This window comes from Cantharellus anzutake, assembly GCF_015039405.1.
Source record: "Cantharellus anzutake strain C23 chromosome Unknown EI90scaffold_33, whole genome shotgun sequence".
Taxonomy (NCBI): domain Eukaryota; kingdom Fungi; phylum Basidiomycota; class Agaricomycetes; order Cantharellales; family Hydnaceae; genus Cantharellus; species Cantharellus anzutake.
The window spans coordinates 480,078-503,002 of record NW_024066983.1 but is presented as its reverse complement, the minus strand read 5'-3'; the positions used below and the strand labels follow the sequence as shown (position 1 = coordinate 503,002).

Sequence of the window (22,925 nt, the reverse complement as noted above, 5' to 3'; positions counted from 1 at the left end):
GGCATTAGTTTGCCACTGACAGAGCCCTGGGATTTGTTGGTCATGACAGGGTCATACCTTGGCAGAGATTAGGTGGGGGAGAGTCAGGGGGGGAACAGAAGGTCAGGTCAGGTCAGGTCTGAAGGTGGGGATCAGAATGGATGGGAATAGGGTAAGACTCCAGTGGTGGTGGAAAAGGGTCTGGGAGTCAAATTGGGATCAGGTATGTATGGATATGACACCCTCTGATCATTGAGTCACATCATCCCTGTTATGGAAATGGGAATTTCCCATTTCTGGCCTCTTATGGGCCCTGGGTACTATATATCATGTGACATGTAAATAGTGACAACTTAACCATCTACAATCATCAAAATCCACACTCTGTTAATGTCATTGTAAAGACAACTGTTAAACATCTGTTACATTAACTATAACACTATTTCGATGTCACAGCCACTCCCTGCACCTGAACACTATAGAAATGGGCCAATTAGGCCCCATTTTTATAACAATTCCTTTAGAATCCAGTCTCTGACACAAGGCCAATTGATCACAATGAACAAATGTCCTCACTGGTACCTGACTGTATTATACAATTTGAGCAATTTTCCAATGAGAAAGTAGGAAGGACTGTTAGAACGAGCGGATTCAGATGACTCCAGAGTGGAATCGGAGACTTAGCGTGGAAGGACCTCGGCCTCAGCGACTCAGGCAGAGTGCTGTGCCATTGCTGGTTGTCCTAGGGGTCCCTAATTTCGGATCTAGCAGAGGGGAAGTCTCTTGGGGGAATTCAAGTCGATTTCAGACTGAGGTTACAAGTTACTATGTACATTGTATATAAGGAGGGGTCCAGAATCAAAAGGAGTGAGGGTACTCCGAAAGGAGACAAAGGGAGCTGAAAGGAGGGGCAACACCAAGGGTCAAGGGTTTGACTCAATGGTGTTTCCCAAAGGAGGAGTGAAGGGCCAAGGCCCAAGGAGGAAGGAGGGAGGATGGGAGTGGGGAATGGCCAGCTGACTGAATAGAAAGGAAGCAGCAGCCCAAATAGGAATGAGGGAGTATAGCGGAACTGAATTGTTACAAAAATGGGGCCAGAGGCGCCCATTTTCGTCCGTTCGAGGCGCAGGAAAGGGGAAAGGTTGGGGAATGGGGTTCATATGGTTATACAGATGTTAGCACAGCGGGTTTTTTGGTAATTGTTGATTGGTTCAACTCAATTACTATACAAATCATGTGACACAGAACCCATAAGAGTCTAAAATGGGAAATTCCCATTTCCATAACATGAATGGAGCAATGCAATAGTTGCAAGGTCCGACATAAGTCCAGAAAGTCCGAACTCGGAATTTAAACTCCGGAATATTGGCAAACGTAATTAAATGGAATGAGCTAACCAATACAATGGGTATAAGCGGAGGTGGGGTCAAAGTCTGAGGTTGGAGCTAAGACCGGAGGTTCCGGAGACGCAGACACAAACGGGATTCCAGAGTGGAGGTCCGGAGTCGGGAGCATAGGTGTTGCATGCTCATCTGGAAGGTGTCGAGGATGAGGTCAGACCCGGAATGTTCCGGAGTCGGATTGAAGGTGGTGTTGGAGCTGGAGGTGGGATAACCTCTTGGAAGTCAGCAAGGGGGAGGTGGCAGAAGGGAAGTAGGACTCTGGAAGTCAGGTTTGGAGTTCCAGGAGCCCAGAGCAGAGGTTGGGATTGTATGGATATGACAAGGACACATGTAGGAAAGATTCTGATATGGGAAGGCTAAATTTCCTAGAGATTGTAAGATGAAATCAACCAACTTTCTCCACAGACCTGCACATTGCACTCCACATATCCCCCAAATTAACTTCCAGCACAAATTGATCCACCAGTGGTTTCAAGCCCTTGGTAGGCATACTTCTCTGAAAACCATGGTTCTCCCCCAGGATGACAAATACAAGCTTCCATTTCCACTTCCCTTTGTGCTGTTTCTTCAGCACATCCCAAAGCTTGTTGATAAATTGTGGCTTGACAGGGTGTTGTGAAGTAATTGTATACTGAAACATGACAACACTGGTGATGGCATTCTGCTTATCCATTTCGAAAGCAAATAAGTTGATGCCAGCAAGATCACTGGACACTGGTCGGTAGTACTTGGTTGCATCTGGGCAACCAGCCCCCTGCTCACCAAATGGAGGCACCAATCCAGAGAATACCTGTACATTCTCACAATTGATGTGTTCCAGATGCAAGTCTTGTTGGTGGCCAGTGTTGAGCACTTGTAAATGTTTGGCTTTGCTGACAATATAGACATGTCCAAGAACTTCAAACATGAGCCAAGCTGTGGAGGGTGTGGAAGGATGGCTCATGCAAGTGTAGAAGTAATGGGCTGAGGTATTGACCAGTTCTGATCCCTTCTTTTTCATGAGTTCAGTGAGGATAAAGAATGAAATGACCCGTGTGCATGGGCTTGATCGGTTCAGGACAACACCATCAGCATCCTGAAGTGGGTTAACCTCTACAAGATAGTGGTTGTATTTCTGGGGTTCATGGCTCACTACTTGCTGGAAGAGGTCTTCCAGGTTGCACTCCATAATGGCTGAGGCAAGGCTGTCATCTAGGGCTTGTTGTGTACAATCAAGTAGAGACCTCGCTGAGCCCCCATACTTGATAAACGCAGTATGCCAAGCATCATCTTCAACTCTCTGCTCCCTGGCATAATGGCTGGAAGAGATCAGTACTGCTAGGCCTCTCCATCTATGCAACTGAGGACTCACCGACATACATACACCTCATGCCAACTCCATGTTTTCATATAGAACTTGGTCACATTGTATTCCTTTACCCAACGATACATCTCTTGTGGCTTGGGTGATGAGGCCACCAAGATTCTCCATCGCCGCAGCAAAGTTTCAACCTTCTCACCCATGCTAAAGTCACAGAGAATAAGGCCATGCAAATCTGTTCCTTCAGCTGCATGGACCTCAGGATGGTACCAACGATCAAAGGAATCGCCTGGAATCATGTAAACGCCAGAGGGGAGAAAGGCAAAACGCCTCAAATACGACTTCGAAAGCACAGTGGGCTTTCCTTGTGCAAGCCGATTCACGAGACAATACGTCAAATAGACAGTCTTGCCTTTGAGAGCGTGATCAGTCACATTGTGCAATGACAATCCAGCACAACCCACGGACCTATTCCAGGTTGTCCGACAAGCAAAATTGGTCTGCGGGGATGGGGCCCAGCGACATCTGATTCTCTCTGCTTCTCCACAAATCCATCGAGGGTATTGTATTCGGCCCGCACATAAAACTTCAGCGTGAGCACCTTGGATGTATTCTGCGGCAGCGCCGGGATCTCCATTAGGTTATAAAACACTGCCTGATTGTTTGCCATAGCATCAACCATCGCGATGTCCTCTGCCTCAGATTTTTGAAATTCGTCATTGACTCCAAGGTCGGGTACTTGGATCGGGGAGCAAGAAATGACGTTACGCAAATGATCCTCATTTTCCCAGAGATAGTTGCGGATAATTGCCAAGCCACCGTAGAGCGGATCTTCTTCGGTGACGAGGACTGTTGGGGGGTATCAACGAGAAAGCCAATAATGGAATATGTAAACAAATCATACGGAGCCAGATGTATATGACTGCGCACCTATATCTTGTTGTGCATTGACTACGGGGCAACCGCGCGAGTAACGCCGTTCAAACAGGTAAGGGGTAAACACAACAATCAGTCAATCATTTGCACTCACTACTACGCGGAGACTTAACAATGATGTGCAGATGTCTACCCTGAGGTGGACGCAAGAAAATGTCGGATAATCTCTGCACAGGTGATAGCGTTTTCTCATCTTCAAGTTCAGCGCTCTTCACATTCTCCTCGAAACTGCCGTCGAATGGGATGGAAACCATCCAGAGTGTGAGGTCACCCGCGTCAACGTATTGGAGAGCGACCTTCTTCTCCACCATGATGGCTTTTTTGAGGGTGGAGACAGACTCTGTACTCGCAATTTTGACCGAAAATATTTGGCTGGGGTCATCGTCACGAATGAGACAGTACAGTTCGAGGATAGGAGGAGGTGGCACTAGAAATAGAAAATGGGTCACAGACAGAGATGGCTCCCTGACTATCACTCACCAACACGCGGGAACTGAACAACGATGTGTAGGTTTTGATGATCAGGTTGATCTGAAAAAATGCTGGACAATCTCTCCACAGGCGATAATCCTCGTCCGCCTCCAAGTCCAACCTTCTCCTCGAAACCGTCGTCGACTGGGATGGAAACATTCCAAAGCGTGAGGGCGTCTGCGTCAACATGTTGGAGAGTGACCTTCTTCTTGTCTTTGATTGCTTCCTTGAGGGCACCAACAGGCTTTGCATTCGAAATTTCCACCGGGAACACTCGGCTAGCATCATCGCCAAGTACCCAGCAGTTGAGATCGAGTGTGAGAGACATAGGTTATTGGCAAGTTGGGACTCCAGAGTCGCCCGTAGCTCAACGGAGTGTTGGCAGTCACGTGTCAAACCAAAACCAAAATTGTCGCATTTTAAAACCGACTGAAGTAGTCCGTTCCAATACTTAATGCAAAAATTAAATCATAAATACCCAGACACATTGTAACGTCGAATTTCCATACCAAGATGGCATGGGCCAATGCCGGGGAACGGAGATGTGGATATTGTACAGTATGGTGTTCCGACTCAGGCAAATTAGTTGTCCGAGGGACCCGAAATATTATATGTTGGCGGATACCAACCGTTCAAGCGGAAAAACATGTCTGTATCAATGATATCGTTAAGTAAATAGTGAAAAGCCCGCTGTGGGTCAGACGTAGGGCCCAAAAATGCCTGCCGAGTGAAGTCCGTCACCGGCACAAAACGCAAATTTGGGTGTTATTGTTATCAGCCGGCAGGTGTCTGAACGCGATATCAATTTGATAGTTAGATATTTTAGATACAAAGTCAAGTAGTCGGTAACTTGCCTGAGCGCGATATCAATCCGATAGTTAGATATCGTGTTCTGGCCAAGTCGCGGACATTATATACATGTTTGGCCAACCAAGATAAAAGAGATACAAAGTGGCGCGCAACGTGAGGTTAGAGAGATAATAGGATCCATCCCACTGCCAGTGCGGGTAGTCACAATATGCGTGACTCGGTGCGCCACGTCGGGTTGCTACGTCAACAGTTATCGAGTCGGAGCAGTGCGAATCCAGTAGCTCAGTCTTGTGCTGTATACTCAGAGAGCAAAACCATTTGGAGGTCGGACACCAACGCGATGAGACACTGAGAGGATCCCACAGCTATTTCAAGTAGTGCATGGACTCGAGCAAAGGTCATACCCCCAGATACGTCCCGCATCATTATGGCATCATCTCTATGATGCCCATGGAAGATCTTGTTTGTCCGTACGAATTCTTCACCCCAACTTCCATCGTCAAAAGGTTGATATCGGATCTTGTAGTAGTGCCGTGGAATCACCTAAAGCGAGACAATGAGAAGCCAGGATGATGACGCTCATTTGATGTGCACTGCAATGAGTCAACGTACCCAATTCGCCTCAGATCCATCAATGTTATGTAGTCCATAATTGGTACGAAGGAAATTTCGGAACTTCAGAGTCAAATCAAGATAGCTAGGTTCGCCCAGGTGGGATTGTTCAATGAATGAGATCGAGCACTTGGTGTCTTTTGAAACTCTGTGCTGATTGGTATTGGGGGTGCGTGGTTCGTTGCAAAGAAACCCATATATAGTGTGTGGAGAAATAATCGTGTTTCTTACTGAGACTGGAATGAGTGACGAAGAGGAATGCGCAGTGTTAATTCCCACCACTCTGTAGCGGGTCCTGCCAATTTTTCGACCCTGATTGATGTCAAGATCACATTACCAATTCTCCATAACCCAGAGCCACCCAATATTTTCGAGCACTCTCATCCCTTCCCCCCTTCTCTCCACCTGGTACTATCCAAGGAGGCCCGCTCACCGATGACCAAAGCGTGCAAGAAAATCAGTCTCGTTCGAAAGCACGTCCCAATCTTGTGCCAATTCTCCCACGTCACTGAGTGCATACTGGATAGAGCCCTCAACATCCACAGAAGGCAGTTCTACTGCCGAAGCTGCTGTCCATCCTACCATATTGTCGAATCCACACTGGGATCCGGATGGCCATTTGCGACGAGCTATTCCATCTCCCATCGCTCAAAGCGAATTCGTGGACATCGGAACATTTGATGCACGGCCACAACATTCTGCGCGAAGAATTGGAAGTGACTCAAAGAGGGCATTTGTCCTAAGTGTTTACTCGACGGATCAATGAGCCACATACTGGAACATCAACGCTTCTCGAGCACGAAATACTGGCCGCGGAAATCGTAGGCCAATCACACTTCGTGCGCACTGTGGACCCAGCTTCTCAATCGGAAGCAAGGGATCGGCAGAAGATGAACTCCAGAGTCCTGTAGCGAAGAAAGGCCCACTCTTTTCCACGACGAACGAGGACCAGATGGACTGCACGAGTCCTAGTGAGGATTGCAGAGGGAAAAGTGAAATGTAAGGCGGGGCAGTGTTACGGTGAATCGCCTTGACGGTCTCTGTGAGTGATAGAGACCATCACCACAGCGTCGTTTTTTTCATCTAAGAATTTTCTCCATTTCCATGTTTGCATGGCCTCTTCCGTTTTCTGCTGGTTTGCGTAGAAACCTTCATTGCCTGGAAAATGTCTGGCTATCCCGTTTGACAAAATTGATGTCTGAGGCACTCGTGTCATTCCATATAGTAAATGCGAAAATCATCCGCGAGCGGTGTGAGACAGGCAGAGAAACCTGAAGCCTTGAAATCATCGTGCCATGGGTACCGCGTGCCATCGACGCCATTCCGCTGTTCCTCTCAGCCAGGTGAGTGGTCCTCGAACCTCAAAATCGTGGCTAGGCATGACGTGGAGATGGGGGGTGTACCAAAGCGGGTCAAACGTTAGGGGTTCTGTCGCGTCAGGGGGTGTCTACTGTAGCTGCAGTGTAGCGGAGTTGGCGGAATTTATTCCTCTCATAAAGGAGCAACAGAATTAACTGCAAGGTAGCGGTTTGTTTGCAGATTGGGAAGTACACTCAACAGTAAGCGTATAGACGAATAGACGAATAAATCCGGCCAACTCCGCTGCACTGCAGCCGACCTCGTTGGTCCGTACCAAAAACCAAAAACCGAAACCGAAAACAAAACCAAAATCCCCCATAAAAGATGGCGTGGAAGGAAGGCATGCGATGGTGAGAAATGAGGACGTAGCGGAGTTGTTCGAATCATATTGTTGTCGTATTGTCATGATGGGGAAAGTGGACCGTAGGTTACAGAGGACGCTGTCCTAAATTTGCAGGACTCACTACGGAGTGCACCGCTCGCTTCGTCATGCTTGTTCCCAAGTGATATTTTGGCTCTAATCATGATGGACTTCCAGAATTTATGGATATTTCCATCCTAGTTCCGTGACACTGCGCTCGTGTTCCTCCCCGCGATCTTGCATGCGGACGGCAGTTCTGTCACAAAGACATAACCATCCGTATCCATCCTTCCGCCCAAGGTTGTCATGAATGGCCTTGGATATGTCTGATTGTCGATGTCTCGGTAGGGAGTTGCTTTTGAAACTTGATGAGACTCAAAGAGAGGCGGTTCTCCCTTTTCAATGATCGACGTATCCTCAAGGGCATGCGAGTAGTGATCATCATTAGCGGGGATAGGATAATTGATGGAGTATGGTAGGTGTTTTTCTTTGTCCTTACTTCTGGAGTTGCCATAGATCGCCCAGTAATCTTCGTCAGAGGGCTGTTTTCTAGACCGGTATTTCTGGAATAGAAAGATAGCGACGATAAAAGCAGTAAGGATAGCAAAGACCGCCAAAACAGCAATTGCTGACCGAGATGGAGAAGTGGATATGTTTTCGCTAGTTGACGCATCTGTATTTGTCTGAAGAACAGAGGCAGAATTAGAGGTTGCGGAGGGATGATAGTTACTGTAGGATGGTGCCAATAGGGAGATCGCGAGAAGGGAAGGAGCTGGGTATTGATGGGTTTGCGTTGTAGGGATCGCTGCCGCAGTATCAGGTGAAGGATAAGTAGGAGATGCTGTCTTAGACTCCGAGGGGATTGAGAGAAAGCTGTCAGACTGATTGGGAACCGTCTTCAAGGGAACAGGATCGTGGTGGGAGCCAGTAACTATTGAAGAAGAGTCCGAGAGGTAACTGAAAGTCTTCGAGGGGATCAGAGCAGCAGTAGACGTGGCCATGACGCGTGTATGCAGCGAGCTCCAGGAAGTTGGGACGGAGGTACTCGACAGAAACAAGAGCCCATTAGTTCTTTGAAGAGGCAAAGATGATGAAAAAGGCGGAGTTCCATGAATTTCTACGGATGCCGCGTCCTCACTTAGAGGTGAGCCCTGAGACCAAATTTGCTTAAAGAAGAGAGCGACATAAAGAGTGACATGAACAATATTGTGCATTTCAGGGTTGCTGGTGCATGGAAAAAGTGCATGAGCATAGCGATTAAAATTCGCGATGAACACATACGCCTACGAGGATGCCGAGCGACAACGGAACGCGATTCCTCAAATGAGAGGGACGTGTTGTTGATGCTTGTTTATTTATTACTAAGAGCAACAACTACAAACAATCAGAGCGGCAACCTGGGATCCAGTGAACGCTGACGTCTGTCAAATCCTAATGCTGCGAGCTATCAAGGCCTCATTCTATCGTGGTGGAACTAGGTATTATGACCTAGACCTGTGCTTCCTCATCTCATCCCCGGATCTTCAGCAAGGGTCTGTTCTTCCGGGCTTCAGATTTAGCCCCATTCCCTCAGTCAATGCGGAATGAGATACTGCTTTCAGCTATGGGTATGGGAGTATAGTTTTAAGACCACTTGATGAATTCCTTCTGTCAGATCTTTAGGCTCCCCTGACCCCGATGGCCGCCAGATAGATGGCATGGGTGGAGGCATATCTTCCTTGTCTAAAGCCGTAGTGCTTTCGACACCTGGAGAGGCTGTCTCCGAGATGTCTAGAGGCCCGGAATATTCCTTTCCGGATGGCGTTGACTGGGTGGATGATGTATCGCGTGCATCTAGCGAGAGGAGTGGATGGGATGTGGTGTATCGTTTTGCCCAAGTGGGAGTGCGAGATTTTGTGGTTGACTGGAGCAGTACTTGCGGGAACCTTGTGGCTGCGGTCGCACAGGTAATGAGACCTAGTTGTGGTGGAGAGTATCAGTCACTGACCTCTGTCGGGATCTAGTATGCCGTAGATGAAGGTTTGGTCCAAAAGCGTATTGAAGCTTCGATTCAAGGGCAGACACCCCCAGAGCGCTTCCCTTTCGCAACGAGGATCTTAGCAGCAGATAGCGGCAAGATTATTCACGCAACTACAGTAGTCTGCACTCCCGGATCTCTGGAGTCGGGTCGCCTCCGCTGGTATGTATCAAATTTTGGAGGCGCAAGTATCTCGGGCGTGCCAAGTACGTCATCACCCGTTGAGATAGAAAACCCGCTTCAAGGGAATATGCTTCCTACCGGGCGAGTACTTGACGCAATACCTATGGAGGGCAAATCTGTTTGTCCGGACTCATGCGTGGAAATTGCACCTTCAACTCACCGGATTCCTACAGATACCTTGCACAATCGTTGATGCCGGATTACCCTCAATTTTCATCCCATCGTCTGCTGTCTTCAGTGTCCCAGAATGGTTTCTCTCGCATCCGGCAGACCTTGATGCCGACCCCCGGTTCAGAGCGCGAGCAGAAGAGCTGCGCTATGCCGCGAGCCGTCTTAGCCCTGCACTCTCCTCTATCTTCTCCACATCGACCCCAAAAATCTGTGTTATTGGTTCTCCTGCTAGTTACCGGACGACAAGCGGGGAGGAGCTGAGATCAAACCAAATGGACTGCGTGTAAGCCCACGCGTTCGAGCGTGTGTCCTTCCTAGGAGCTTAGCTATATTGTTCAGGATTCGTGCCGTCAGTGTTGGTAACTTCCATCGGACCGTACCAGCCACCATGGTGTCAGCCCTAGCAGTGGCCTCTGTGCTTCCTGGTTCCGTTGTCTGGGATGCATGCCAGGCATCAGTGCTGCCTCAGGAGAAGAATATGTCCTTGCGATCAATCACTGTTGGACAGCCTGCAGGGCTGTCGAAGGCCACCGTTGCATTGGATATTCATGGGCAGCCCAAGTCAATCAATTATGTCCGCACAGCTCGTCGATTATTCCAAGGCGAAGTCCTGGTCAAGGCATGATGGACACTGGTAGATTGATCGAAAAGCAACATGGAATCTAAATGGATTCAGTCCATGTATTATCATCTGCGTTGTTCTGACGATTCCGAAATATGTATTAACTAGTTCTATGGTCCCTCCGCCTATCCTGTGGCTCTCTTGACAACTTGTTCTTTTGGACCCAGTATCTGGAGACGCTGCGTCAACTTCTCTGACGCCAGAAGGTCAGATCTGGCCCTGTTAATAAGTTGTGCGCGGGGAACTTGAGGTGGAGGATGTTGGATTGCCTGCAACGCTCGAGCAAGCTGTAGCAAAGTAGGAGCTTTAGCGACTGGGAACTAAAGTGGGCTCATAACTCACTTTCTGGTGCATTGCATCAGAAGTAGTAGCAGAGAGCTTCTCCAATAAGAGCGCATGCGTGACAGACGTATCCACCATGAGAATGGAGCGATAGCTCATCAGGAAGATGACCAGATCCACATAGGATCCCCAAATCACAGAAGTAATTGGCTGCAAGCGAGAACCGTCACCGCAAATAAAACTCACAATCTGGCACTCTTACCAAAGACGGATCAAAAGATGAGGACATGGAAACATTGATAACCTTCTCGAAAGGAGGCCATACTTCATTCCAGACTATGCGCTCGAAACTACAGGCCTCGTCAGGTTCCTCAATTAGAACGTCTTCGTTCCATGCTAAGAGAATCCAAATTTTCATTGCTGCAAAGGCGCTGCTCATAGCTGCAGCAGCAACTGGGGCCCATCCTGAAACCGCTTCAGGATATGCAAGATGCTGCAGGGTCTTGGAGTATGAGAGCCCAAAATTGGCGACATGCTGGAGCATGGTTAACCGGTGTCGGGGCGTCTCCAGTGCAGCAAGCCCTAGTGCAGCCCAGCATCTTAGGGAGACGTCATTCCTGTTGGAGTTCTGATAGGCGTCAAGTCAGAATTGGCAGAAACAATCGGGTGCATATCTTACGCTGCCCATCACATCATTTATGATGCTGTTACCAAAAGGCTCTTCAGAGGCCGTAAGCACGATGTGACTGACGACGACCAAGCATTTGAAATGATAATCTGTGAAACGCTCCGTTGCATGAGATAACTCCAAGTAGGCTGCAGCGGAGTTAGCAAGCCTCCATTGCGCGTCTGCTGTAAATATGGAAGGATCCGAGATCAAACAGGCGGAAACAGTCTGCAAGCACCGTCAATCCGCTGCCCGAATCAGTATGCTGGCACTTACGCGAAGCATCGCTAGCAATGTTGCGACTGATGAACGACCGCGGCCCTTCAATTCTTCAACCAATGTGTCCACCACAGCAAGGGGAAGGTGTTGAGGGGGTAAGTCAAACTGCACACTGTTCGTTCTGGAAATCAAACTCCCAGTGACCTTGAATAGGTAGTCTAAACTCTCCTCGTGCACATCGAAGCGCACGAGGCATGCTCTCAGTAATGTTTCCAGATGAAGTAGAATGTCCTTCGCGACCAACAATGAGCGAGGCTTAAGGGCAAATTTAGTCTAGTCAGGTTCACCTTGCATCGAGCCTTATTGTGCTGTATGATGGTGGTAACCATGAAAAAAAGGGGATTTGGGTTGAAGGCCGAGGATGGCCACTCTGCAGTTTTTCGAGCTATATTCGTTAGGCCCAACGCAATATCTAGCGGGCAATTAAGAGGGTGGGTCAAACCGATGAACACTCTTAGGGGTACCTTGTAGTAAGCGATTTGAGAGATTCTTGTGGTGAACACGCACGACAAAATCGGCAAGATTACGAATGATGGGCCCGACAGATGCAAAGAGATCTCGGTCAGTTTCGCCCTCTCGAAGATCAAACATTTTCTCCAGCACAGTCCGGATAATCTCATTGGGCAGTGTTTCCTCCGATTGCGAAGCAGATGACTTGATAATTGTTGAGAGAACATCAAAAAACCGATGCGGAAGAGGATCATTCTGTATTATTAATTAGATTAACCTGTTCAAAAAATTATGAAGACTAAACATTGCCTTGAATAATGACTTGAATAATCCGGAAGTAACGAATCTACCCCGAATCAGCTTCCTATCGAAAACTGAGATCACCATTACTCACTTCTCGAACGCTGATTCCAGAAATGCGATTCCTTGAGCAACTAATACGTGCTCCGGCTTCAGATCTAAGTCGACAACCATGGAAGAGATTGCGAATATCTGACGGCTAAGTGGCACTTCAATGACCAGACGATTTGCATACACAGACTGCCCAATACCTCAATATCTTAGTGGCCCAATTCCCCCTCGTTTGCAGTAGGGCATGAGAAACGGACAGGGATAATTGACAAAGTTCTTGGTTGACATCCTTGCGAATGTTGTCAACCAGTCTTTTTACGGTGTCGACAAGCCTCGAATTCAAGGGATGCAATGCCGGATGGTCAAAATCGTGCTTGGGGAGAATCAGCCTGCGACGCATTGCACACAAAGAGAAGCATGCCTTGAGAATAATGATGACGACGATTTCCAGCCAAGATCGCGCAACCAGATAGGGCAGCTGAACAACGTCAATAGAAGTAATAACCGCTATCACAATGTCATCGAATACACTCCCGGCTAGGCAGGGTGCATTGGCTTCGGGGACGGTTTTAAAACCCATTGCGGATGGAGCAAGATCTACCATCCCTGGTCCGTCAATAGCTCGCTTCAGGCTACTTATACATGGATAAGCCGTAGGAGGAATGGATGTTATGGATCCTAGATGGATATGAACCGTCCCGTTTACGTTTTGCATGAGACGAGATTCAGAGAATGAGAGCACTCTTGCCTATGATAGAATTGCCAATCAGAGGATGACGGAACGGAAGCTTGGAGTACGGACAAGATGATGCTTAATCTTGAGAACAGTGAACACATCTTTGAAGTCAATTCAGCATTAGTTGCAGGATATGTTTTCAATTGACGTACCAACTCGTATACCATCACCAATGAACTGCAAACTCAGCGATACAAGCAAGGTCTGTTCCAGATGATGAGAATATGCGAACGCTAGAAACACCAAACTCACTCGTAACAATGTCATATCAGACTCGTTCGAGGGCTCTTCGATGATTTCTGAAGAAAACTGCGATCTGATTTAACAAATGGGCGAGTCTGTGACCTACTAACTCACAATTTGCGCGATGATGTTGCTTCCGTCATCTACACCGTGCGAGCTGATAAGATCATCTTCTAGCATCGAATCAACTATTGCGTCCCATGAGAGAACCCTCCAAGTAGGAAAATAAGGATGAAGCCGAAGGAGAAACCTGACAAGTCGAACTCGTTCCCCAATGGGTGCTTTCAGGAGGGATTCATCCCAGCACCTGGAAATGGCATCGAGATGCACTTGTAGGAATGATTGGCAGGCTAAAATGAAGTGAGGGAAGAAACATCTGACAGGTCGCCTAGATGCTCACCGACATCAACTATTTGTCTATTTTCTTCCTAAAGAAAAGCAGTTACTTCATGCAACTCTCGGAACTGCTGAGCCTCAACGTACGGATGGGTCGTTCCACAAAGACGCAAAGAACAGACGAAGCACCGGGACAACACAATGTCGCCATTGACGATCCTCCATTTGGAAGGGTTCAGAGTTTATGTCAAGAGAAATAAGATGCATTTTTTGAATAGCCAGCTGTCTGCCCCGAGTCAGATTGCCATGCAATAATGAAAATGGTGAAATCCCAATACCTATGTCCAGAGTCTGGGTCACTGAGCGTCTCTGTAATGATCATCTCCATGGGTTTTGAATCAACGATGAGGAGTTTGAGCAATAAAGGCGACCGGATGAGGCTCAATTTCGGCAGTTGCAAGCCATAAAACGACCAAACACTAAAGAAGATGAAGTTGAACTGCTGGGGTACACACAGCAACTGGTTCGTTCCTACCAGGTATTCAACGCATAGGCATTGATAGTAATGAAGCTATCCACCTCGTTTTTCCCCAATGGCGAAGAGTCTGAAACGACTGAATCCAAAAATGCGGCGACCAGTACCGAAATCTCTGGTCTAAGAAAGGTCACATAACGGGACAGAATGTTCACTAGTTCAATATTCAGAGCTAACGTCGCAGATTCGATGGCACCAAAGCCAGTAAATTTCCGCCTGTGTCAATCACTCAACTTCTCCATTGCACAAACCTTGTCAGAAAAGCTAATTAGTACCTTGTTGGAAAATCACGTTGTTCCGACGGCTCTATTAAGCCTATGGAAACCACATATTCTCGATCGAATCCGTACAAAAGGAGGCACGCTGCCATGCTTAACCGGATGAAATTATCGCTGATTGTTTGTGAGAATATGGAGCAACCATACCCAGTGTTTGAGTTACTCACATTTTGTCACGCTTATCATCGTGGACATAATTGATTGATATCCATCCCGCTAGTCGGTCATGAATGGTAGCAATCAAACCAAGGAGATCCTGAGCTCCGTGCGATTTCAGCCAGCAAGTCGCTGTGAAGCACCTTGTGAGAGCTTGGTGCATTTCAAACGCTGCGTCTGAGTCACGCAAGTATGCAGCCATCTGCTTGTAGGTCGAAACGGGTATGCTCACACCCGAACGTGCGAGCAATTCCAGCCATCGAAGAGTGCGTTGCATTCCTGAAGGACCTTCCGCAGCACCATCGGTGATCACCTTCCATGGATCTACCTGCCAGCCATCGTTGAGCTCGGTCGCGGCTGGCTTTTCACTCTGGGAGGCATAATGTAAAGCCTCCGCATCCATATTGAAAAGCCTTGGCAGGAATGGATATGGTACCGGCTGTAATAGTAGTTACAAGGTGGGCCTAATTCTTGAAGATGCGGAGAAACCCACCTGAATATTCGAATTCATGCCAGAGACAGCATCCAACCAGGATACAAATACCGCGTCGAAGCATGATAATATGACAGAGGAGTGACAAAGTTTCAGGATAATACGCAGCATCTCATCGCCTAAATCTGTCGAATTCTAGTGGTATTTTAGTGAACGCACTACACCATTGGGGGACTTTGCGTACAATGGAAGCACGGACATCATCCTCAAGAGAGATGGGGTCACTCCATTTCTCCGCCGCTTGACTTCGGCAGAAGTCAAACAGGATGCCAGCGTAAGAATTTGCGTCCAACGCATGTAAGGCCCGCATCCAAGGGACAATATATCGATTCAGCAGCACACGTCTTGCACTGACATACTCTCCGCCACTGGTGGAGGAGTTTAATGTTTCCGGACGTGATACCGGAAGCGGGGCCACAAATGAGCCGTAGATGCCGGTAGGACGCCTGGGAGGGGGCGTTTCTGAGAGGCAAATTCAGTTGCAACTCGAATAAGGCGATCATCCTGATGGGCCATTTAGAGTGGAAGGACAAAACTGGGACAAGAGAAGCAACTGACATCCGTACAAATCCAAGAGAGTATTGCTCGGGCTAGACGACCTAAACCGTACTCGGAAGCCCATATGTTTGGCGGACAACGCTGATTCAGGAGCAGTAATGCCGACTCGTTCACCGAAAGATCGATATCCGCGAGGGATGCTTCAATCGCAGCGACCAAGGTCTCGACATCCACGGATGTATCCAGAAGAACTGGGAGAGGAAATATGCAGAAAATCTGGTTTGGGGGCGCATCCCTGTCATCAAATAATCTAAACTGTCCATCGACTCTCCGAAAGAAACCTAGAGTATGAACGTGCCGCAACAATGCTTAGCTGCGACATCAGACTTCACATTCATCTCCGATCCCAAAACATCACGAATGTGAGCTAGAGACACAATTTCTGATACTTGCGGTGGAGAGGGTGGATGAGGTGGGAGGGTAGTTTGGACGCTGAGTAAACTCCAGGATCTGGACCACTGTAAGCAGCCGGTGGACACTTGGAGGTGGCGACTATATACAGCAGTAATGACCAATCAAACAGGATAGACGTGTCAACGGATGATCGGTGCAAGCGCTGATAATATTCCAAGGGTGATGACTTTGGATTACGGCCAGAGGCAAGATAAGCCTCGTAGATTCTGACGCAGTATTGCAGCTCAAATTCCTCCACACGGTTCTCTCTACCAAGATCAGTGGAGGGACTGGGTTGTTCTATGATGATAGATCCAGAGGCAATGCCGTTCATAAGTATTTGCAGCTGAGTCCATAGAACACCTTGAAGAATAGAAATGTCCTCAAAGAATGGCTGTAAATCTGTTCTTCTGTCAGAAGAACGTCAAAATAGTGGGCGACAAATGATTTGCGCATGTCAGTCCAATCGATGTGACGAGCTTAGACGTAGGAGGGCTCGCGTTGCACTCGTTGAACTGGTCGCTTATACAAGTATGGTGCACTTCCAAAAGGATCAGCAGGGATAGGGGATTGATTCGGCGAAGTCAGCTACCAACCGAACAGGTGGCACTTGTCGCAGCGCAAACCTTGCAATGTACAACCCCAAATAGGTAATCGACATACGAAACAAAGCGTTAAGGTAAACAAGTTCACCTAATAACTCATAAGGTTGTGTTAGTGAGATAAGGGGGGAAGACCCACAATGTGGAAGTGGTGATTGTTGATTGAGACACAGTCCAACTCGCCTTTGCGTCTCGGTAAAATGCGCGAAAATCGGGTGACTGCCAATCGCTGTGTCTCTGAATCTTGCGCTGATGGATACTGCGAAAAGAAACTACCAGCGGGGAGTCATAGCACATGAAATGAAGTGCACATGGGCAGAGCACACATTTCAAACCGAAACCACTAATGGATTCATTGCAAACCTGACAGGAAGTTGGGTAATCAGTTGTCAACGCAGAAGGACCTCCAGTCGTAGCCACAGTCGACCGCCGAATGAGCGCTTGAAATCTCCATGGTATAAACTGATGATCAAAGGGATTATCGTTCCCATGCACTTTCAGACGTTTCACGTCCCTGGGGCGCGGTGGCTTTGAAACAACAGGGAAAGGGACGGATGCAGTGACATGACCAATAACCTCTGGCCAAAAGACGCAAGGACAGAATATGCACGATACCGAGCCTCGCTCGAATGGTACGCAATTACTTGCAGCAAGTCAAGATAGCTGTCCAGCTTCCCTGCTGCAATCATCTCAAGAACACGAACAGCACGGAACAGTTCAAGAGATTCTACGGACGAATCGTTGATCTCCACACAGTCGAGAACAGCAGATAGCAAAGGCGGCACCACGGAGCCTAGACGATAGATGTCCATAGCTTGAAATGGAGCTGTGGTACTCAATATGCGGAGGTTTGAGCCAGTGGCTGACCATAAAGAATGGGACGATGTTCTTTTTCCCTCTCCTTCGATGGAAATAGCAATAGTGGGGGTAGACGTGAGCGCGCTAAATTCCAGTGCTGATGAGAACCCTGAATCAGTTAAACCATTGATCGCGAGCGTGGAAATGACGATCCGCACCCTTGGTAGATTCCATCAACAACTGATATGATCCTTGAGTTTTCTGCAGCAACTCCAAGAGTGTCCCGAGAATTGCTTCCTCGAAGAACTGTAGCAGCCGAGAATGGAAGCGAGGGTGAAATGTGTAGAATCCAGGGATTAAAGCAAAAGCGACAGCTGAGAGTGTATGAGGTTTTGGCTCTGGTTCCAATACTGCTAATGCCACATCTAGGGTCACTGCCTGTAGAGCGTGAGGGGCGCCTTGAGCCTGGGGTTCTGTACTCTATAGCGACAATCTTCTTCGACAATTTGGCGACGAGATCGAGACATGCGGATCGTATATCAGCCTCGTCATAAGCCAACTCTGAAGACTGTGCACGCTCAGGGGTGGTCTTCCTCCTCCGAAACGGGGAAGGCCTAGGTGTCGGCGACTTGGTTCTCGAGCGGTCCGAGGGTGCTTGGGGGGGTGCTCTGAAGATCGTCACTAAATATGCAACCATAACAGCAACCAACACAAACTTACTTTGAAGGAAGTAGTTCCCATCCTTTTTTGCGTGCCACCAGCAATGTATGTCGAAGCTGTGTCATCAGATCCAACGTCTCATCCGTAGAATAGGCGTCAGCAGCAACATCCTCATCCCAGATCCCCCGCACCATAGGCGTCCGGCTTCGGTGCATTCGCTTTTCTTACAGCATCTTTGAAACTTGCAACCATTGCATCAATTCTGTTTGCATGTTTCTTGTCGGCCTCCGATGCAAGCTGGGCGAAGACGGAAGGTGGCTTCTCACGGTCTCGAAGTCTTGTTATTATCAACGAAAGCACTTTCCGCATCTCCGAGATGCCTTTCTCGGAAGGGTCGTTTGGAGGGTGAGATGGAAGTTGAACGTACAAGGTTTCGTTTTTCGACGCAGTCGCAGCACCGTCCCCCAGCTGGTGATGCTGGGGTTTGTCAAAGACATTTCGAAGGTCCATCTCGCTTGGATAACGCTAAATGACTAAGTCACTGCAAGCATTCGGAAGTTGTCACCGTCAGAGTTATGTCTACAGCCAGCTTTCAGGCACTTCGATGGAATGAAGTGGCAGTGCAACTGAACTGACTTGGAGCCCGATGCCGCTCACATATGTAAGCCATTCCTTTTGCATGTATATAAGACAACGGACTAGTCAGATAGTTAGGGCTCCTCTTGTATCTAACACAAATCGAGTTTAGTTGGCCAGTAACTTACCTGCGTAGGCCCAGTGAGTCTCGCTCAGTTGTCGGCATCGCCCGACTTAACGAGTCCACTTGGAGCTCTCATTCGATGAACACCCAGACGACACAACTCCGAGGACCATGTAATCAGCCAGCAGTGGGTACCCTTGGTACGATATCAAGTCGATAGTAAGATACCGTACCCAGGTCAAGTCGCTATCGCTTAAATACCTATTTGCGTGGCCAGCCAGAACAATAGGTGGTACAGGATATGGCGAACAACATGAGGTTAGGGTAAAAGGAACAAGCATCCCGCTACCGTACGGATAACGATTGCGCTTTGTACGACTTGGTGCGCCACATTGGCGATAGGGTGCCTGCAGCGTACCTCTGTCACCGCGTTACGTCGGGTTGCCACATCAACAGACCACACTTCATGCCTTGGCCTGCGTGAATGATCACCTCATAGTTACGCTGCTGCGTAACCAGGCGGAATAGCCGCACCACCACACGACCATGAGCCATGGAGTAGCACCTGCTCATTTGTTTGAAAATATCATCATAGGCCGCAAGGTCACCCTCACCCTCACCTCTCACAAACTCAGGGAAGTCGTTTCGAATGTGAATAAGAAAATCCATCTAATAACAATGACAACGAAGGGGAAACAAATATCATGGAATCTCCGGCCCTTGGTCGGTCAAGCAACTATCATAGGCCCGAAAATTTGTGATGGATGTGTGAGTCAAGAGTTTGCATATTCAGTGGGCGACATCCGCCGTATCTCGATGACCTACATTCGAAATCAAGAACGTTGCCACTTCAAACCTGTAGGGGAACGGGAAGAGTTCTGTGTTACATACTGAACCACCAGACAGATTGGTGCCGCCAGTGCTATCCTTGCTGATGGATCGGTTCCATCATCCTTAGACTGGAATACTCTCTTTGAGTTAGCGCGCTAACAATGAGCCAAAAGGGGACCAAATTTACCTTGAACCAAGGGTTCCGAGCTGTACCCGAGATGTACTCAGTCTCAGGATCTTTTGTCCAGGCTCCTCTTAAATGCAGCCTAAGCCTGAAGTAAGCATGGCTGTTCGCCAGACGTGTTCTAGCAAACACATACGAGGCCATTAGACTGATGGAATACGATCTCGATAGCACTATCGATACAGAGGCACCGTTATATCTGACGCGCGACGATAACAATGAAAAAGCCCTTACCGAAGCTTAGACCGATGTGCCAAAGGGATTTACTTTCTAGGTAGTACTATAAACGAGAGAGCGTTAGATGCTGAGCGTATCGAACACTGGGCCGATGGCGGACCATGCACATAGTTAAGAAGTTCAAAATGCTATATAGCGATGTCCATCCAACCATCAGTGCTAATGCGCCCCAATAAAGTCAAGGGAAGAGCATACGTGGTAACGGCCCCGGTGGAAAAGGCGTACACGCCAAGCATCCTCAGGCCCTTGTCAATACTGCCCTGGAAAGTAAGCCATATCTCGTCTTGCAAATTGGGAAGCGACCACGCACGGTTTGTATCCCATTCGTGATCCGCGAATCGAGGAAATAATGCAGTAAAAAATCAGGATATCTGCCAGACCTCCAGCACCTATCCATATGGGTTCAACTGGAGTATTTTTCCGAAATTTTGCGTACTTCTTCGTCCGAATGCTGTTGGGCACGTGTGGTGTAAGCGGTATCCAGGATGAATAAGGAAAAACGGGCGACTCACGCAGCAACGGCTGCGTCTTGTTGGTACAGAATGTAAGCATGATTTTCACTTCGTCCAAATCACCGCACATGGATACTAACAACAACCTGCGCCTGGAAGACACTTTCTTTAAGTACCCGAGGACTGGATCCAAATGAGACAAGCACGAACTGAAGGAACCAAATGACAGGAAAGCCTGCAACCAATTACCCCAACTTTAGTGGGCCCAACACGATAGAGTGTCCATCACATACTGTAATCATCGGGATTACCCAATGCTTTCGATTGACTGCAAGAAATTGGAGACATCCAGAACACGACACAGCTCAGCATTGTATACCCACCCAGCCAACATCTCCTAACATAAAACCTGATGGTAGCAGCTGAGCAAATGAATTTTGCTGCAACGTGGCGCAACGCACAGTTGGACAACGCAGGTGACAGTGGCCTGAGGCGTTAATCAACGACATGACTGGTTGTTCAGAAAGCCCGATTCGCCTACCTGAAAGATCACGGCGGGCTGTAATGTGTTTCCTATGGCATTGACCAGAGGCCACTAACAATAATGTTGCACTTTGCTTACTGTGATACCCCTTTCGCAGATGAATAAGCACGCAAATGATGAGACAACACGATTGCTGCATACCATTCAACGAGAGCAAGTTTGGAGAAATTCGAATAAGAAGCGATCTGACAATATAGTGATTTAGAGATTGTTGACAGTGAATTGTGACCGAGCGCCTTGCCAGATAATGATGCAAGAGCCTCCAAGTGAAGCTGTTGTGCAAAATTTCGAGTATACTGGGTATTATCAATTATGAGGAAGCAATTGACGTAGATGCTGCGAGGATTCTGGCGCACAAAACTGTCCAAACCTGCAACGAGATGAGTTAAAATAGTTCAGACCATTGGTGTTCCCGCCATTTACTGTGCATTTGACGAATAAGGAATCGTGTGGGAATTTCGCAGAGTAGACGCAAACCTGCGAAGGCGCACACAACGCGTGTCAAGCGAGGTCCTCAACCAGAAGGGGGAAGAGAGCATACCTGCACGGTAAGGATGCCAGAGAGAACCGTACTAAAGACAGCGAATGCCAACGCCACCCCCCAAGTGAGATCAAGGATAGACATCGGGCGCAAGCGAAGATAATGAAAAGGCGGGGGGAAGGAGACCAATGCCAAAACTTCGGTACGAGCACTTATATCCCCTGAGGATCCGGGTACCGGCGACCATTGTTCCCTGGAACGATATGGGAGTACGAGCGTGGGACAGGACCTGACCTTTCTTCAGTGGGTTGCGAATCGAACTCTCCAGCATTGGAGCTAGAGCACCAGGAACATGGACCGAGCAGGTCAATTCCATAATTAGTCAGCTACATACATTGAGGTGAACCCATGCGTGCGATATGGAATGAATATATATCAGCGCATTCAGTACGTTCCCGGTAGAGAAGGTGGAGAAGCTGAAGCCCCAGTTGTCATGTTCCGGCTGCTAGAACCCCCAACGCTCTAGCAATAGTTTAGTCTATCGACAAAGACAACCAGAGGCACTAGGCAGGTGACCAGCCTCTATACAAAGATAGCAGTTCATGAATTGCATGTCTTGAACGCAAGGGTGAGGAGTTTAGTTCTCCTACATAAGGAAGTCATCGATAACGAGAGATACCTGCCTTACTCCGACTCTGTCGATCAACCCTCACTTCGTCCTAATCAGGGAATGCAATATTCTCCTCATTTGACAAATTAAGGTGTAAAAAAACGGCGCATCTGCAGCAAGGTGCAAAGAAAAAACCGGAGCGCCCGTTTTGGATGAATGACCGCCGGGTCATGTGATATTCCTATTTAGGAGGGGTCGGTTCTATATCGGACAATCACATGACCTGAATGGTCATATCATATCGGGAGTGCGTGGTTAATGGGCGCTGATTGTCCTGTAAAGTCACAGGCGCTAAAACAGCGATGATCCGCCATTTTGGAGCCTTGTTTTATTCTGGACATCTGCAGGCACTCGCCAGCCATTCTGGGTCACACCGAACCTGTGTCGTTCATCCAAATGGGGGTGTCTTGAGCGCCAAACATGCAACATCTTTAATTGATAGAATAGAATCAAGCCACTGAACAGAGTCCATTCGTGAACACCACAAACATCAACATTGGACTGTGGCAAGCACATTTTCTAAAAGCGCTTCACCCCATTGAATCGGGAAACACCCCGTTTAACTAGGCTTCCGAACGGACTTTGTGAATCGATAGCGCTTCTTCTGAATCCTCAGCCACATGCAGATCGCCTGTCACTAAAAGTGCACTTAGTTGCTGCGATGCTGTTCTCGGTAAGTTGGCATGTTGCTTGCTAGGCTGATGGGCTTCCACAGCGCCGTTTGGCTGCAAAAATGGATCCAGCATGTCGATTTCCTAGATCGCCTCACATTGCATGAAAACCCC

General features: G+C 48.1%; 6 protein-coding genes across 6 annotated transcripts; 1 reads left to right on the top strand and 5 right to left on the bottom strand.

Annotated features, from left to right (window-relative positions):
* Positions 1-1,767: 1,767 nt before the first annotated feature.
* Positions 1,768-4,417, bottom strand: EI90DRAFT_3017506 (uncharacterized protein; the record flags this gene model as incomplete). The annotated part of the gene is made up of 6 exons (XM_039057108.1): positions 1,768-2,680; positions 2,734-3,094; positions 3,151-3,531; positions 3,613-3,633; positions 3,713-4,045; positions 4,099-4,417. The coding sequence occupies 6 exons, from the start codon at positions 4,415-4,417 to the stop codon at positions 1,768-1,770; spliced, it is 2,328 nt and encodes a 775-aa protein (XP_038914597.1).
* A 764-nt stretch (positions 4,418-5,181) lies between these two features.
* EI90DRAFT_3017505 (uncharacterized protein) lies at positions 5,182-6,156 on the bottom strand (the record flags this gene model as incomplete). The annotated part of the gene is made up of 4 exons (XM_039057107.1): positions 5,182-5,442; positions 5,512-5,596; positions 5,743-5,823; positions 5,945-6,156. The coding sequence occupies 4 exons, from the start codon at positions 6,154-6,156 to the stop codon at positions 5,182-5,184; spliced, it is 639 nt and encodes a 212-aa protein (XP_038914596.1).
* A 1,186-nt stretch (positions 6,157-7,342) lies between these two features.
* On the bottom strand, positions 7,343-8,588 carry EI90DRAFT_1490019 (uncharacterized protein). Its single transcript, XM_039051849.1, has 2 exons — positions 8,513-8,588; positions 7,343-8,455 (listed from the first exon to the last, which is right to left on the bottom strand). Exon 2 carries the CDS (start codon positions 8,443-8,445, stop codon positions 7,429-7,431), a length of 1,017 nt encoding a protein of 338 aa, XP_038914595.1. The 5' UTR covers positions 8,446-8,455; positions 8,513-8,588; the 3' UTR covers positions 7,343-7,428.
* Positions 8,589-8,665: 77 nt separating this feature from the next.
* On the top strand, positions 8,666-10,227 carry EI90DRAFT_2924785 (PrpF protein; the record flags this gene model as incomplete). Its single annotated transcript, XM_039054875.1, has 6 exons — positions 8,666-8,709; positions 8,759-8,838; positions 8,894-9,177; positions 9,235-9,549; positions 9,605-9,885; positions 9,942-10,227. The coding sequence occupies 6 exons, from the start codon at positions 8,666-8,668 to the stop codon at positions 10,225-10,227; spliced, it is 1,290 nt and encodes a 429-aa protein (XP_038914594.1).
* Positions 10,228-10,278: 51 nt separating this feature from the next.
* On the bottom strand, positions 10,279-18,582 carry EI90DRAFT_3063988 (uncharacterized protein). The gene is made up of 36 exons (XM_039060773.1): positions 18,270-18,582; positions 18,102-18,211; positions 17,896-18,049; positions 17,600-17,846; positions 17,183-17,538; positions 16,879-17,159; positions 16,723-16,855; positions 16,578-16,674; positions 16,458-16,522; positions 16,068-16,375; positions 15,893-16,029; positions 15,589-15,869; positions 15,449-15,534; positions 15,215-15,398; positions 15,031-15,165; positions 14,549-14,976; positions 14,379-14,495; positions 14,104-14,319; positions 13,907-14,047; positions 13,716-13,854; positions 13,633-13,660; positions 13,347-13,582; positions 13,242-13,298; positions 13,142-13,193; positions 13,056-13,090; positions 12,675-13,001; positions 12,454-12,626; positions 12,297-12,401; positions 12,245-12,248; positions 11,917-12,157; positions 11,740-11,864; positions 11,450-11,683; positions 11,186-11,401; positions 10,769-11,134; positions 10,567-10,716; positions 10,279-10,511 (listed from the first exon to the last, which is right to left on the bottom strand). The coding sequence occupies exons 1-36, from the start codon at positions 18,549-18,551 to the stop codon at positions 10,350-10,352; spliced, it is 6,408 nt and encodes a 2,135-aa protein (XP_038914593.1). The 5' UTR covers positions 18,552-18,582; the 3' UTR covers positions 10,279-10,349.
* Positions 18,583-20,037: 1,455 nt separating this feature from the next.
* EI90DRAFT_1489661 (uncharacterized protein) lies at positions 20,038-21,896 on the bottom strand. Its single transcript, XM_039051848.1, has 17 exons — positions 21,531-21,896; positions 21,413-21,466; positions 21,346-21,359; positions 21,231-21,285; positions 21,131-21,174; positions 21,068-21,077; positions 20,987-21,004; positions 20,907-20,932; positions 20,829-20,854; positions 20,739-20,773; positions 20,656-20,680; positions 20,586-20,597; positions 20,506-20,521; positions 20,430-20,444; positions 20,304-20,373; positions 20,189-20,248; positions 20,038-20,121 (listed from the first exon to the last, which is right to left on the bottom strand). Exons 1-16 carry the CDS (start codon positions 21,612-21,614, stop codon positions 20,243-20,245), a joined length of 510 nt encoding a protein of 169 aa, XP_038914592.1. The 5' UTR covers positions 21,615-21,896; the 3' UTR covers positions 20,038-20,121; positions 20,189-20,242.
* Between the last annotated feature and the right edge of the window lie 1,029 nt (positions 21,897-22,925).